Here is a 16,452-nt window from a genome sequence, read left to right as displayed (position 1 = left end):
TTAGCCTTCTTTCTAGCCAAGCCTTTTTTTGTCTTCTCTTTTTACTTCAACCAACACCATCCTTTTTAAAAGCATCAACTTTGGCTAAGCAATGCCCTGCCGTCTTCTGTCTTCAGCCATACATCATCTGCCATCGCCTTCTTGGGTGCCCTTGCCTCATAACTCCATCCCTCAATGTCCTTTTTTTCGTATTCCTTCAATCCATTATTACGGAAGAACATTTAGGCCTCTGAAGAGAAAAAAAAACAGGCTTCTGACTTTACTCTCAGAATTCTCACTTGAGAATTCTGACTTTAATCAAAATTCTCTCTTTAATCTCAGAATTCTGACTTTAAAGGCTGAGACTAGTCAGAATCCTCATTTTAAAGTCAGAATTCTGAGATAAAAGTACAAATCATGCTAACTTTTTTTTGCCCTCTTCACTGGCTCTAATAATTTTCCATAAATTATTCTCACGCCACATCCCTGTTTTTTTTTTCTTATCTTAATGTTTTTGGGGCTCTTAGTCCTCCCTTATGCTGATTCCTATTACTTTCTCTTAAACCTTACTTGTTAGTCTCTCTTTCATTATTCTCCGCAGTTTCTCCAGATTAAGAAATGGTCTCTTTCAAGATCTTACACTTTCTTCAACTCAACTCTGCACATAACACAAAATAACCCGTATTGTAGTTGTATTTAATGTCGTACTTTTGTATCTTTTCAGTCTGGTTTTTACAAGGGTGTGGCCGGATCGCAGGTGACCTTGTCTAGCTTGGTGAACCAGTCCAGAGCCATGCTAGAAGAGCAAGCGCGTCACCTACTGACTGAGTCGGAACGCCAAACTATGGGTTACTACTTGGAAGAGTATCGGGATGGACACATTGGCGTGGAGCAGCTGGTCATGGCGCTTTTCGAGCTGCTCAACACTCAGGCAAAGGTGAGCCAAAAATATTAGAATGAGAAGGCAAAAAAAAGGTCCTTAAGCATGATGGTGTGTCTCGGAAGAGTTCTACAGAGCTATTTATTGATGTGTTGTTCAATTGTGTTTGTCCTTCCACTAATTTTATGTCAGTTTTATAAATACACGCAAGAAAACAAAGGCATCATAGTTCCACTTTACCAAGTACGAACCTGAAAGCTTTCTTTGAGGCCTTTTACTATATTTAGAGCTACACGTCTGCCACTTTTTGAAGTTTCAAACATTTTTCCAAATTGTAAAAAAAAAAAAAAAAAAAAATTAAGTTTTAAAAAAAAAAAAACTCATAGTCAAATTTTTCAAAAGGCAGTTTCTGTACTTTATCTTTATTAGGACTGAACATACAATGGCTCACTGCCAACATTGTAAAACATGTTGACAGTAATGTTAACCATGGAAAAATACATTTGAAAGAAGAAATATAATCATTTAATATATTCAGTATTTGCTTTTCTATTATTACGGATGCAGAACATCAGAATAACTAGCTGCTCAATGGATAACTTGGCAAGCTAATGTAGCGGTCATCTTTATATGTAGAGATCCGTGTTGTCGAACACAAACCACTAGACTCAAACTCATAACATGTCACAGCAGATCCAAATTTATCATCTGTTCACAGAAAGCTGACGATACTGCTGAGTCCCGTCAAGCCAAAGACAGTAACTCGAAACCTACCCTATAAAATTTTGAATTGTATAACCCTAGCTTTCCTAGGATTAAATATACAGCTCACAAAAAAGTTACAGTTATTTGACTTTTAAATATAATTTACAACATCAGAAAAAGACAATGAACAATTCAGCAAAAGGTTACACGAGGTCAAATTAAGTTCCTCAGCAAGGGTTATGGTGCATTTTAGTTCTTCCTGGCAGAATTGTTAAAACGAAAATTAGGAACCCTGCCACAGTTTGGCTTTAGTCACAAGTGCTTCTCATCAGCCAGTGAGCTTGCTCCCAAGATCTTGTTTAGCGTGGGCTCGATTATATTAGAAGCTAAAATCAAACTACTTTTTTATTTTCTGGACCTGGAATTGACACCTCTGCTTCCTGGAATTTCCCCAGAAATACAGACTATATACAACGTGTTTATTTTCTGGACCTAGAATTGACACCTCTGCTTTCTGGAATTTTACCAGAAATACAGACGATATACATACAACGTGTTGAATTATGTGGCTTGTGAATGTTTCTATCTTACAACTTTCAACTGTAGATATAGCTCTCCCTTCTTCATCTTCCCACAGTTTTCCCTACTATCAGAAGTGCGAGGCCTGGTCACCCCGCAGGACCTGGAGCGTTTTGACGGGCTGGTGTTGCGCCGTGAGATTCAGGCTCTCAAATCAAGACAGGGCTCAGCAGGAGCTCCTACCATTCAGCCAGACACTCTATCCATGGTGTCATACCCTGACACTCTGACCTCGTCTTCGGCCAGCTTCATGACGAATACCACTCTGAGCTCCACCCGGGTAAGTGGTGCTGCCGAGTAGACCAGCTGATTAGTAATATGACTCGGAGTAAAGCAGATGACGAGGCGTAGTCTATTTATGGAGTGTGGTGGGGGGTATGGTGAAGACATTTGGCCATGCCATGTCTCACTACATTCCTTTTAACATGGCAAATATTAAAACAGTATTTGATGTAAGCATCTGTTTCTCCTCCACTACTATAACCTCCTAATCTCACCCTCCTCCTGGTAGGAAAGGCTGCTGTGGCTGATAGATATGATGGAGGTAGGAATAATTTGGTGAAATTGATGAAGCACACATGACTTCCATTCCCTGTGAACTGTAGATACCATGAGAAGAGAAAAATTCTAAACAGACTCTCCTCTTTGTTCATATTTTCTTCTAGGCAACTATTGTTGTAAGTTCAATTGAACATCAATTGGCAATTTTCTTCCATCTAGCTCCAGTAAAAGGGTTTTTAATTTGGCAATTGTGTTTATGTTATCTCCAATTATCTCAAATGTTGTCCTCAAATTGGACAATATGTTCTTGTATTGTAAACCAATTTGATGGATTTATTATCCATTCGTATAGTCTAATATTGTTTTGTAAAATATTTCTCTGGGTAACTATTTTTTACTCTGCAGTGATGTTTTTCTGCTGTGGTTGGATTTTTTGGTTGCTTTTCATTTAGTGGAACCTCCCAAAAAATTGCAGAAAAGTCCAACTTTTTGTGCTCCCCACCACAGAAGGATGTCCTGGACAGTTCAGAGAAAATGCGTGCTAATGACCGAAAGTAGACCTTCACTATATGGTAGTGACAATAGTGGTACAGGCACATTTCTGTCCTAGCTGCTCAACACAATATGACATAAGTGAAATACTTATATTTAAATTTAGCATGTCAATATTTGAAGCCAGGAGGTTCAAATAAGTGTATTGTAATGGAGACAGTGGGAGTCTATAACACATAATTTCAATTTTAATGGTTTCTACCCAACCGCCAGGTGATTGAGCTCAATCAACACGTAATTTGAATTCATAACCGTGAAGACAAAGCTTACTTTTTCTCCATCAGTTTGTCTGTCTGACAGGACTGAGTCAACCTTAACTTGCAGGGGGGCATTTCTCTAAAACAACTACAGTATTTTCCAACAGAAGTGCATGTCGACTTGATGCAGATATGATTTGTTGCCTAGGAAAGGAAAGAATACAATGCAGAATGCAACAACAAACATTTTGTGATCATTAAAATTTGCTACTTTCTTCCCCGTACAATTGCTTTTCACATGGGTTATGATAATTGAATGGTTTTCACTAAACTCCTCTAGCAGGTTTTGTATCATTTGCTTCTGTTGTAGGTTAACAACTTTGTATAGTATTTTGTGTTGTTTTTGAGTTTGTTTTTTTTACCCCGAGGTGATGACTATACACTGCCACCGCTGTGTATAGAAAATTAGAGCGCTAGGTAGCAAGACAATAAAAACTCGCACATTCAGAAATCACATTCAGTTCCAGGCACACATTCCAATGCAAACACATAAATAAGAAAAACATTTGCTAGTTGAAAAATTCGTCCTGTCAATTGATGATTCCGTGATCATGTGCTAAGACTGATGTTTGCGTTTTATGTGGTTGTAAATAGAGTAATGTTCATCTCACAAACAGACTTTATCACTAAGAGTGGAAAACAAGACAGATGGGAGGATGTACCGCAAATATCGATTCATTTTAAACTACCATGCTTACAGTACTGTATCTTCAAAAGTCCTTTTTGGATCACCCCATCTTTTAAATGGCACTGCATGGAAGCACTCCCGACGTAGCAACGGCAGCTCATTAAGCAGAATTGATGGGGCTTCTGTTTTGGTTTCATGGCAGTTAATGAAGGGCAGCATTTGGCTGAACTTAGCTTGTCTCTGAATTTGCTTAGACAATCTAAAAATGTCACATGGGAAGTTGGACTGACAACTCAAATCCTGCTTGACACATAGTAGTAGCTGTGTGTGCATGCATGTGTGCAAATGTAAGCATGCGTTTTAATAAACACCTCTTGGAAAATCTAATTTTTCATTAGTTTTGGTGCACGCCTCTTTGTAACATCTGCTCACAGGCTGCTTGCACTGTGGTGACCCTTTTCTGGTTCACTTCACCATTTTTTTTCCCTTCATTTTTCTCTCCTGTATCTTTTAGAACGACTGTGTGGTGGATACTAATCAGCAAGATCCCTTGGACAGTCTGAACACACTGCTGGCTGACATCTCTCTGGTGAGCCCTGTAGCTTGGCACACACAAACACGGGCCCGTGTTTGGCCCCATAAACATAGACGTGGTACAAGGGAAAAGGGGAGGAGGGGTTGAACAAAGTATTTTAAAAATAGAAGTGAAGCCGTAGTCGAAATGGATGAGGCCAGTGGAGGAATCTAACCTATAGGCTTTGTTTAGGTTTTGCACCAAAGCAAGGTTAAAGATGATCTTTCATCATGTCTTATTTATTGAATGGAAAATGGTGAGCAAAAGCCAATCGTATGATTCCACTCCTCGGCCTACCTTTAATTTTCGGGGGGGTAAAAAAAAAAAAAAAAGGTCAATAGGAAAGCTTTTAGACAACCATTATTCTATTCTTTTATGTTCTTTTATGTTGATTTTATTTATCACTTCATGCATTAGTGGTCATTCATGTCTCAGTTTTGTTCATTCCACTGAAGTAAAAAATGTAATGTATCAAGTACTCTACCACCAAGGCATTGCTGGAATGCCTCTTGAGAATCTTCATCAATTTACAATTACATTTACTGGAGAAATGTTTTTTTTTTTTAAATATGCAACATATCCTTTGCACATCCCCAATCTATCATGATCAAAACTATCCTCTCACTTCAGGATGACATACAGTCCACCACAGCTGACTCTCCCCCCTCCTTCAAGCCTCCACCCCCATCAGGGGTGCAGAGGCGCAAGAGTAGAAGAGACCAGCTCAACAAATGCCCCTCGTCCGAATCCACACACACAGGCTTGCACTTCACAGTCCCCATCCGGCCTATCCACAACAAAAAGCCGGTTCACACCCCTTCATCACCTTCACTACATCGCAAACAAGATCCTCCCACGTTGCCTTCCAGGGACTATGCGGCTATCCGAAAGAAAGAACTCTTGGCGCCATCCAAGAGAGAACAGAAAACCCCCTCTCATTTGTCCATGGTTGCCCAACAAAGTATTGGCCCTTTTCCACGCGTCCAGTCCCCAAGCAGGGGTGCCAAACTGGCTGACTCATCCCCTTCAGCAGCACCACCACCACCTCCACCCCCAATCTCCGCACCTCCTCCTCCTCCTCCTCCTCCTCCTCCTTCTCTCCCCCTTAAGCCAGCCACAATGTCCAAAGCCTCATCTCCGGGCTCTAAGCAACAGTTTGTTACAGTGGAAGTTCACAGGCCCAACGCAGAGCCAGATGTCAATGAGGTGCGGCCGCTGCCCCAAGCTCGAGGTGAGAAAAGTAGGTCATAAACAATACATTGTACAAGTTTGGAATATCCAATGCGTCAAAAGTAAGTACATAGAATAATTATATAATAAATAAACACAGATGGATTCGAGGGTCTTGTTTTTATGGTCAAAATTATTTTTTCAAAACCCAAAAATTATAGTTTGTGTATACAAGTTTAGAAATACTCCATGTATGCACATGGATGACCAGATTGAATTATTTTGTCATTAATATTTGCTCACTGGAAACATCTAAGAGGGTGGAAAAAGATGTAAATAATCAACGCAAAAAGATGCACTTCAATTTAAATATATGCGGTCATAAATCAAATCTACACAGGCAATCAAACATAATTCATTTTCTGCCCACAGCAACAATGTTTACAGGAAGTTTCATTAGGGTTAAAATAATATCAACTTTCTTTATTTAAAAAAACTTCGTAATTCATGTGTATTATTCAACGATAATTTATTATTCAACACTAATTGAAAAAAAAAATGAGCGCACTCAAGTCCTTAAGTGATTACCTAAGTCTGCTAGCCCATCCAATATGCATGATAGTTTTGCTATGACAGGGGTGTCAAACTCATTTTGTTCACGGGCCGCATTGTAGTCATAGCTTCTTCCGGAAGGCCATTATGACTGTCAACCCAAATAAATGTATGAGCCCCTCATATTATATACAGTAAAAGCTACAAAACAAACTGACAAATAACTCGTTTTCAAATCAGACGAGTAAAAACTGGTCAAATATGAAAAAAAAAAAGATATTATTAGAAGTGAAGACAATTTGCAATTCTAGTAATGACACATGAATTTGATGCACAATTTGTCTTTGCGGGCCATATAAAAGGACGTGGCGGGCCGTATCTGGACCCCCGGGCCTTGAGTTTGACACATGTACAAAAGTACAAAAAGAGACAATTAAAGACACCAGGGGAAAACATTTTGGTGAGGATCTGGAAAAATTTACATAGTCATTTATTTTTTCCGTAAAAAAATGGAGGCATCAGACAAAGTATGCACTCTATAGAATGTTCGTTATATCAATTGGAAACCAAGAAAACAGTCATCTCCGAAAAGTGCTGTTCAGGTAACACATGAAATAGCAACATGCACAACAAGCAAACACACTGATTTAGTCCAGAGTTTGTAAATGCTGATATCACGTGTGCCTGCTCCCCCCCTCAGGTGGCGCCCTGTCTCAGCTGTCAGACAGTGGCCAGACTCTCAGTGAGGACAGCGGTGTGGACATAGCTGAGTCAGGACACATCAGCAGCTCCCATTCCTCATGCACACGACACCCTCAAGATACCCAGGGGGGCGGGGGGGACAACCCCACCAAACCGGTGAGGGTGTACTGTGGGCCCGACATGAATGAATGAGCATATTAATAGTTGAGGGGAATGATTCGTGTGATTCAAGAACTCTTTGCTGCTTTGTGAGGACCAATTGAGCTGATTATAAACATAGTTGGAGCCTAAAGATAACTACCCTGTTATGTTTTACCAAAGCTACTCCGCCACCCTCGCCTCATTGATGTGCTTGTAACGTAATAGATGGAAGCTCTGGGCTTCTGTAGCACTCTCAGAGTGCTATTTTAAGAACAACCAAAGGGCTTTTGTTGCTGGCAGTCCACCACTGTGAAGAGGCCGTGAAAATGGATGTAGCTTAAAATGTTGAATCTGCTTAGTTCAATTAAATGATTTGTGTAGTGTGACAACTACTGCCAGTAATTAAATAACAGCCTCCTCTCCAGACTCAAATGTAATGTAAACATTTCATGAGTGGTTTCTGCGGCTGTTTAAAGTTTAATGTTCCAATTAGATTTAAAGAGGTACTGAGGGAATAATTTGTCACTGTTGGTTCTCATAAATGCAGATGTACAAGTCCTTGTGGAACATCTTACCTCTGTTTTTGCACACTTGTTCACACTTATTACTTGTTCATCCATCCATTTTCTATACCGCTTGTTCATATGTATTTTTTTAAATTTTCCATTAATTTGATTTATTTACTCAAAATGTTCCATCTATTATTCCATCCACCACTGTAGTGTAGTAAAAAAAGTTCATTGCGGAAGGACAGAAATGATGAAACTTTGTTTGCGATGATGGGAAAGTAATACGGCTATTTTAAAATGACAATAATCAAAGTGTGTTCTTAAGGGAGCGAGTTTGACAAACAAATTATCTTTCATTATACATTGCTTCCAAGCTATGATGGGGTCTGCCATGCATTTCTGCATTAGAAAATGATTATTTTTAAATTTCACCAGGTTAAGAATGAGCAATGGAACCTCCAAAGAAAATGTCATTCCATGGCACTGGTACAATTACGGTTTCTTCAATTAAAAAAAAATAAATACAAAAATCCACTTAATATACAAGCCTGTATATGAATAGTTCAACTTTCATAACTGCCATACAAGTAGAATGCATAATAAAGTAAACACATTTATTCGACTAAAATAGAATTACTTAGTTTTTGATGATACAACTGTGTTGAATGAGAACTTTGCCGATATCCACCCAAGTCAAAGGTGTGTCATAACAGGATGCCGATTGCTATTTGATCGATCCGCATGATTATTGACCAGTTGTGCTGAGGCTGCCTAAGTAAAAGGCCACTCCATGGTGGACAGATAAGTCAGCATCTGGTGTGACAACCATTTGCTTCATACACATACGTACATAGTGTGGCATCGACTCTGTACTGTAATAAGTTGGATTCATCCACGAGAATACACCTTCTCCAAAGTGCCTGCCACCAAGTCGGTAACAACGATGAATTGATGTTAGGTCGAGACCCCGTTGAGGGTGTCAAGCATGCCGATGAGTTTTCCTGAGATGGTTTCTAACATTTATTTGGTTATGCAAATTGATTGTTGTAATAGCAGTCTGGGTGGATGTTTTCAGACAATTTTGGGAGTGAATCGGCTTGATGTAGGTGTCCTGGGCTGAAACATCTTTGGAGATGGTAATGGTGGTGAAATGAACATTTAGTGCACAGGCAAGAGCTCTGGTGAGTCTGGGTTTGTGGCATTGTGCTGTGTGAATAGATGAAGTATTTTGGAGTGGTCTGGGAATCCCAAGGCACCTCTCTGCAATAATTATCCTTTCTAATCAGCAGTTTGGTGTGGCACACCAGTGGGATCAATGGATTATCTATGCAAAAGAAAATAGGAAAATATTCACCAACAGTTTTTAACGTGTATGTGAATATTTGAGAGAAATAAGCCTTATAATTTTTAGTTCAGTTTGTGAAAAATGGGATTAAAACAAAAGTGTTGCTTTTATAGTTTTGCTCAGTATATTAACAACGGAATGCCCAATGACTTTGATGACATGATGTAGGGTGGAACTTCAAGAGACCAGACTCTTGTTAAACCTATCCATTATTGAGCGGCCAAAACAGAGAAGGGCTTTCCACTTTTATATATTGTGTATATACATATATATGTACCATCCATATATGATATGTATGAGTAAATTTCTCATATTCTTGAAGTAAATTCATGCCAGTATGGGAAAACCTTACCACAGCAGCAACAACAAACATGTCAGTCAATCATTATTTGTCAAATAAAGAAATAAAAAAAGATCCATCCTGCACTGGCATGAAAACATTACACAACATTATCTAATGCAATTTTATAATTAACATTGTCTCTGCCTGACTTTAGCCAGGGCTGTTGGAGCCCACCTCCACATTAGTGAGGGTGGCAAAGAGTGCAAGTACTTTGGGCATTGCGATTGAAGGAGGAGCCAACACTCGACAGCCACTGCCACGAATTGTCACAATTCAGGTGAGTCACAATCATGTAATGCACTTTGATGATGATTTCTCATCCAATGACAATAGTGTTCATGTTCATGTCCCTCTGCCCGCCTGCCACGCTCAGATCCTATCAGTTACATTCTTGTTGTGTGGCACCTCTTGTCCAACGTCAGCTTGGAAATTCTTCAGCTTAAGCAACCATAGGCAGTGTAGAGGATGGATGGATGGATGGATGGATGGATGGATGGATGGATGGATGGATGGATGGATGGATGGATGGATGGATGGATGGATGGATGGATGGATGGATGGATGGATGGATGGATGGATGGATGGATGGATGGATGGATGGATGGATGGATGGATGGATGGAAAGTTCCAATAGCATTTTAGTTCAAAATGTAGATAGTTTTCAGTGTGAATATTTTGTATGTAGTCTGCATTTGACTGAAGACCAGTCTAAGGGTTACTTACCCTAGCCATTGCTCAAAATCATCTGCTCACTTGCAGCCCTTAAGTGATTTAAAATTAATTAATAAATTCAAGAAAAAACATGACCTCAAAGAGATCTCTCTATGTCTACAAAAATAGCGCAGAAATAACTCAAAAGCCAGTGCCCCACCATCCAAATGGAAGCATATCTTAACTGGCAAACATCATACAAGTGGCTTGCTGTGGGAAGAGCCAAAAGTAAAAACAAACAGCAATCTGCAAAGCGAAGCGTTATGTTCAGATGGAAACTATTCAAATAATACTTTCTTTCCTGATGGCATCAAATTCACTTTTTATTTTAAAATACGGATTTGCTTCATACATTCTGAAAAAAATACATTGAAGCCATGTTGGAAAGCTATTAGCTGTGCCTTGATCAACACATATCATCTTGCCAAAGACAACAAAGCCTTGTATTTTCTCATGACTTTAGTACTCAACCTTTTCTGACCACAGAGTTGCGTTTTAAAGATCATAGCAGTCACAGGCGGTCGTCCACAACTCTTTCAATACTGTCTTTCAGCCTTCTTCCTAGCGAGGTGGTGATTTAAATAAAAAGGGGACACTGATTGCAGCAGTATGGATGAAAGGGGTCAAAATCAGCACTTTCAGAATCTGCAAATGTTAGTTTTAAAGAAAAGAGGACGTGTGGAGTTGATACGAAGAGTAAGTTTTAAGCCAATGACAAAGTGCAAAAGTCTGCTAATGCAGGCGGTTAAATTTTAAGTGTTGTTTGTGCAAGCTGTACCACAGCATCTGCCATAGTCAATAGATTTCCTGACAAATATACCTGTGAGCTATTTTTAGTTCCCTTTGCTCCTCTAAAATCATATTAGCTCTTGCACAAAAATATGTGCAAGACTTAACTAAAGAAATTACAGGGTGATGATTTATTGAGATTTATTTTCAATCCAATCATAGTTTGGATTAAAATTCTGTTCGGATGCATTGTTTTCATGGATACTAAAAACCTTAATCCGATTAGGACTTGCGTGTTCATTCGTCACACTTTTGGGTGAAACAAATTATTCTGACATGAACATGTTGGCCAAATATGCCAGAGATTGTAGTAGAAGAAGCAGAAACTGCAATGACTTCTGTGTCAGCAAATCCCAGCTCCTGAGCTGCAATGTATCTCACGCCTGCCAAATTGTATTTTTTATTTTATTTTTTTTGTTTCTTGCGCCTGCCAAGTCTTTCGCTCGCTTTGCTTCTACTAGAAGAGAAACGACGAACAGTCACATGAGCAGTAAAGATGGTTTCCGAACTTCGGAATAAGTGTTTTCATGTGCGACAATCGGATTACCAATCGACATCATGTGCGACAATCGGATTACCGATCGACATCAAGCATCCCTCTCATTTGGAATAAAATCTTGAATATAATGGGCTTGATTGGGTCAGGATACTCCGAATAAGGTGTGTACATGAAACAATTTTGATTCCGATCAGGCTTTCAATCCGAATAAATGCGTCCATGTAAACGTAGCCATTGAACTATTTACTTTGATATGCTCTTGTACAGTCTTAAATAATGTAAATGGAATTAGGGTGTTCTATTTCCATTTAACAACCAACTTCCAAGACAACCTTATTGATGTTACAAGCACAGATACATCCCCGAACAATAACAGTGTAGTGCCTCATTGTTATTTGAAGCCATTAATAACACGGTGGCCTTGAGGTCACACTTTGCTGTAAAGTAAGGAGACTTCCATTTTCTAGGTGGAAAAGTGAGTTTTGGTAATTCTCACCTGGGGAAAGGTAACTGTGTTATTAGGCCCTTGAGCAAGGCACGCAACCTCATTGCTTCCCCCAGTCAGGATCGAGCATCAGCATGATAAACTGGCTTTGCGAAAGGCAACAAGAGAAGGAAAAGAAAAAAACATTCATTTTGTTTCTGGTTGTCCGGGGGGCATCGAGGGACAGATGATGGCATCGAATCCAAGCCACTACACTATATTATTCTGTCCCGATTGTATAACGCGGTCAAGTTGATACAGCACACCTTTGGCTTGTGCACTCTATTTCTCTCTGGCCAATGGATGCTTACTGAATGCCAGCCGTTATCTTTCCAAATCACTAGTTCTGAAGCACCCGTTATCACTTCTGACTTCCCATCATGATGACCGACTGCTCTGCCAGCATCGAGTAATTGTTGCAATAAAGTCAAGAAGGAGTAAGCAGGGTTTATCAATGGCAAAGCTGTTAACTATGGATTGGCTCAAGGTTTAAACTTAAAATCAACCAGACTGTGTGGGGGGGTGTATTAAAACCGGAAATATGAAACTATCCATTCATTTTCTATATTGGAAATATATTCAAAATGATCAAAGGACAAATTTTCAAATAACTTGTTGTGGACAGTGTGCGACTAATTAATTTGGGTTCAAAAAATGAACGGATGCATTATTAATTTTGGTAACATTTAACCTCTTATTTCACACTTATTAGTGTATTGGTGTATGGGAAATTTAAAAAATGATGTGCAGGCAATGGGGAAAAAAATGAAGGAAACTCCTTTTCAGCTTATCATTGTACTGGTATTACATTTTATGATGATTGAGTGATTCCAATGAGAAACACCAAAGGCACCTTCCAGTGATATTGACACAAGTGCTCCAACCAGCCATCACAATAATTAAAATGTGTTATGTCCTGTTAAATTAATTGCACACAGTTGTGACGTGTGTTAAATTTACAGCGCTAGAGAACTGTTGCTTGTTCTTGCCATTGAAACTTGGAGAAGAATTTAACTGTCTTGGCAGCTGTCACTTGACTAAGTGTGCAAAGTGTGGTGAACAATTATGAAATTTAAATCGGGTTTGTCTTACAAGAGTCATTTCTCTACATCAGTATCTGACAGATAAATGCCATGCTCAACTTGACACCAAAACCAGTTAGTAGCAGTTCAGACATTGGTTCAGGATGCAAAGTTTTATTAGTTCAAAATGGAGTAGATGGTCATTTATTTAAGGAAAACTCTCCAAAATAATTTCTTAAAAAGAGAGAGACAATATGGTCTTTAACACAAACTGTTTGTATGGAAATTGTGGTTGACTCAGAAGATAAAACATTAACAAAAATGGCCCTCTCACAATGCCTTTCATATTTTTTCCCCCACAAATGTGAATCTGACACTTAAGTGTTTAAAGGAATGCGACTTGTGAAGCGTTCAAAGGTTGCTGCCACTTGAAGTTGGCTTTAGTGTGCTTTTGCCCTACTTGTGTGTCCATCCACAGTTTGGCACAGCATGCTTAAACGTATAATCAAAATGCAAATTTGCGTGACTTGGCCCTGCTAAACCTGGCAGAAATAAATCCCAGTGACACTACCTTCATGATCTCAGCCAAGAAATAAAATGGGCAAATATATGCTGCATTCAAGTCCTTGGGGAAAATTGGGGCATGAGAGACGTCATACGTTGTTTAAGCCTGGTTCACACGTCAAGATTTTTAAATTGTCGACTGATTTCCAAACCTTGAGAGACCCCACAGGTGATGAGAAAAAAAATCGGAGTTATGAAACTTTAGAGTGGTCGATCGGGCTAGCATGCATGTTTGCGGGATGTGGGAGGAAATGGGAGTGCTGGGAGGAAACCCACACAGGCACGGGGAGAACATGCAAACTCCACACAGGAAGGCCAGTGCCGGAATCGAACCCACAACACAATGTGAGGCTAATTTGAGTTTATCATTTATTCATAGCGTACGATCAATACATGTAGCAGGCATAGTATGCTGTGTTGCTAAATATATCAAGAGAATGCTGTACATTTAACTTTAAAAAATAAGATGTAGAAATTTCACTGATTATTTCAATCCGACTCAGTCTACCAGAAGTGAATTAGTAGCTTATCTGGACACATGCCCAGAGGTGCATAAAGAGATTGACATTTAGATTCTCTTATTTACCTTGTTTCAGAATGTGGAAAGCATTAACAGTTGTAGCAATAAGTGCATTTACTGTGTTTTTGTATATACTCTCACATGTGCGTGCAAATGTGTGGGTGTACTTTGGAACTCGCACTGTAATGCCTAAAATCATGTGACTTTTCTCCAGCGTGCAATTGTGAATTAAGTGACAACCCCCGTGGGCTTGCCTCTGATCGGTTTGGCATAACTGGGTAATGTCATATAATTACCAGGAAAAAATTAAGGCAAAAACAAATAAAATAGAGAGTGGCATACTGATTCAATGAAATCCTTAATTTAACCTTGCCACTAAAATTGGAATACAGTTGGTAGTACTTTTCAATTGGCTATTCAAAAAGAATTGCTGACTTATCAATTTTATCGTTAATAGGGTGTGCATCTTGGAAAAAGCTGGATGACAGACGCTTTAGTTCAGGACGTGCCAGCTCATAAACCCCGACTTTCTCAGCATCTTTCGTTCAATTCAGTGTGAAACATGTGCAAGCAGATTTTTTATTAGCCTGGGGCACAAAACATCCTTGGTTTTGATTTTTTTCGTGTACTTTGTTTGAACAGTACTCACCAAAAGGTTCCATCCATAAGGTTTGTTTTACAAAAGACTTATAAACTTGGAAACGTATTCAATATAAACGGTTTAGGAAGTACATTAAAAGAATTTTTGTTTGTCATATTTCAATGTTGAGCAGAGTACATTGTATTCTTTTGACAAGCAGCTTGTATTAATATGGATAGTTCTTATTCTCCTTTATATGTATTAACTACTTTTGTTTATTTTGGGAAAATGTGTAAGATTAAATACATTGTTAGCTTTTGGTCTAGTCGTTATTTTTTTCTTTACTTTTTACTTCCCATCCAATTTTGGAAATATGAATCCAGTTATTTAAATATAGTTTTCATGTATTAATTAATTCATGCAAACGTATCTTTGCTATGTATTTTAAAAAAAAATCATAAAATGCACTAAAAAAACTCTCAGCCTGGACATAAATGTACAGTTCTGAAAAAACATCTGTCATGGTGGACATCCATGATATTAAGCTTGTATTTAGCTTTTCAAATATTGCCTCTATTTTCTCAAAGTATGCTGACTTTTGCAAATGTATGACAAAAAAAATTCTTGATAACCCACCTGCAATTCTTGTAATCTTTGTTTTGGTATAACCTTTTTTGACTGCCTTGATTGTATCACTTCATCAAAATGGAGTCATTCCCAGTGAGATTTGGTCAAGGATGCAAATACTGCAAATTTGTGTGCGTGTGTGTTTCTTTTTTTTCTTTTTTTTTCTAAATAACCTTGTCCTTTTTCTGTCTCTTTTTCCAAGCGTGGCGGTTCAGCTCACAACTGTGGTCAGCTGAAGGTGGGTCAGGTGATCCTGGAGGTAAATGGGGTTTCCCTTAGGGGCCGTGAGCACAAGGACGCCGCACGCCTCATCGCTGAGGCCTTCAAAACCAAAGAGAGGGACTATGTGGACTTTCTGGTGACTGAGTTCAATGTAGCACTATAGCTGAGTGGGAGAGGAGACGAGCAGGGAATCAAGGACAAAAAGGAGGAGGACTTTTTCATTTTTAAATGGCACAAGTCTTTAGCGGTGAACTAAAAGGAAAGTCCACCTCATCTGTCACACAACCTTATTTTTACATGAACCTGTTCTTGATTCTTTTCAACATGTTACCTCTCCGCACCTTATGCACTACAGTAGATACTAATAGTGAAGCCTCTATAACCTAGATTTTACTTTCTGGATATTGAAATTAATGGATTGGCCTCCATTTGACATTTACTGGAGCATCTTGCAGTCAACCAAGTTACCACTGTCAATTTATTTCATAGTTTTTGGCTACTGCAACTGAAAAGACTGGTCCTACTCGGCTTTCGTAGTTTGAATTTATATATGTACAAATAAATAAATATAGATGTATATACTCTATACTGTACAAAATATAAGATCTCTATATGAAATATAAACCCTTTGAAAGTTACATTAATATATATACATATATTTAAAATAATATGAATCGGAGCAGCTCACATCTGTCAGATATATGTTGTCCATTGTTTTATTTTAAGCATCAAACGAATGACTATTGTGGAAGGGAAATAAAGAGAACCTCTGCAAGCACAGGGAGCACGTACAAACTCCATAAAGGCAGCCAGCAGGTTTTAATCCAGAATCCTTTATAGCGCTGGCAGAGTGAGGATTTTTTCCTTGGGGGTGGGGCAAGGATATCTCAGGGGTTGCAAAACAAACAGCAAATTTTTCCAAAATCTTGTGAAAACGCTGATAAAGATTCATTATAAATTCCCTATGGTGAATATGTGGAAAAATTATTCAGAAAATAGGAAAATACCCAAAAGTCA

General features: G+C 38.8%; 1 protein-coding gene across 2 annotated transcripts in view; it reads left to right on the top strand.

Moving 5' to 3' along the window:
• whrna (whirlin a) overlaps positions 1-16,021 on the top strand; it is a 72,139-nt gene extending 56,118 nt beyond the window's left edge. For both annotated transcript variants that reach the window (XM_088392404.1, XM_088392403.1), the window contains exons 6-12: positions 704-916; positions 2,202-2,423; positions 4,596-4,670; positions 5,286-5,886; positions 7,078-7,235; positions 9,572-9,694; positions 15,416-16,021. In XM_088392404.1, coding sequence (XP_088248530.1) covers positions 704-916; positions 2,202-2,423; positions 4,596-4,670; positions 5,286-5,886; positions 7,078-7,235; positions 9,572-9,694; positions 15,416-15,598 — 1,575 coding nt within the window. In that variant the 3' untranslated portion in view covers positions 15,599-16,021. The remainder of the gene's footprint in view (positions 1-703; positions 917-2,201; positions 2,424-4,595; positions 4,671-5,285; positions 5,887-7,077; positions 7,236-9,571; positions 9,695-15,415) is intronic.
• Positions 16,022-16,452: the final 431 nt, after the last annotated feature.

Source organism: Syngnathus floridae, chromosome 12 (genome assembly GCF_059516105.1).
Source record: "Syngnathus floridae isolate MCC-2025c chromosome 12, RoL_Sflo_1.0, whole genome shotgun sequence".
Lineage (NCBI taxonomy): Eukaryota > Metazoa > Chordata > Actinopteri > Syngnathiformes > Syngnathidae > Syngnathus > Syngnathus floridae.
This window is presented reverse-complemented; position numbering and strand designations above follow the sequence as displayed.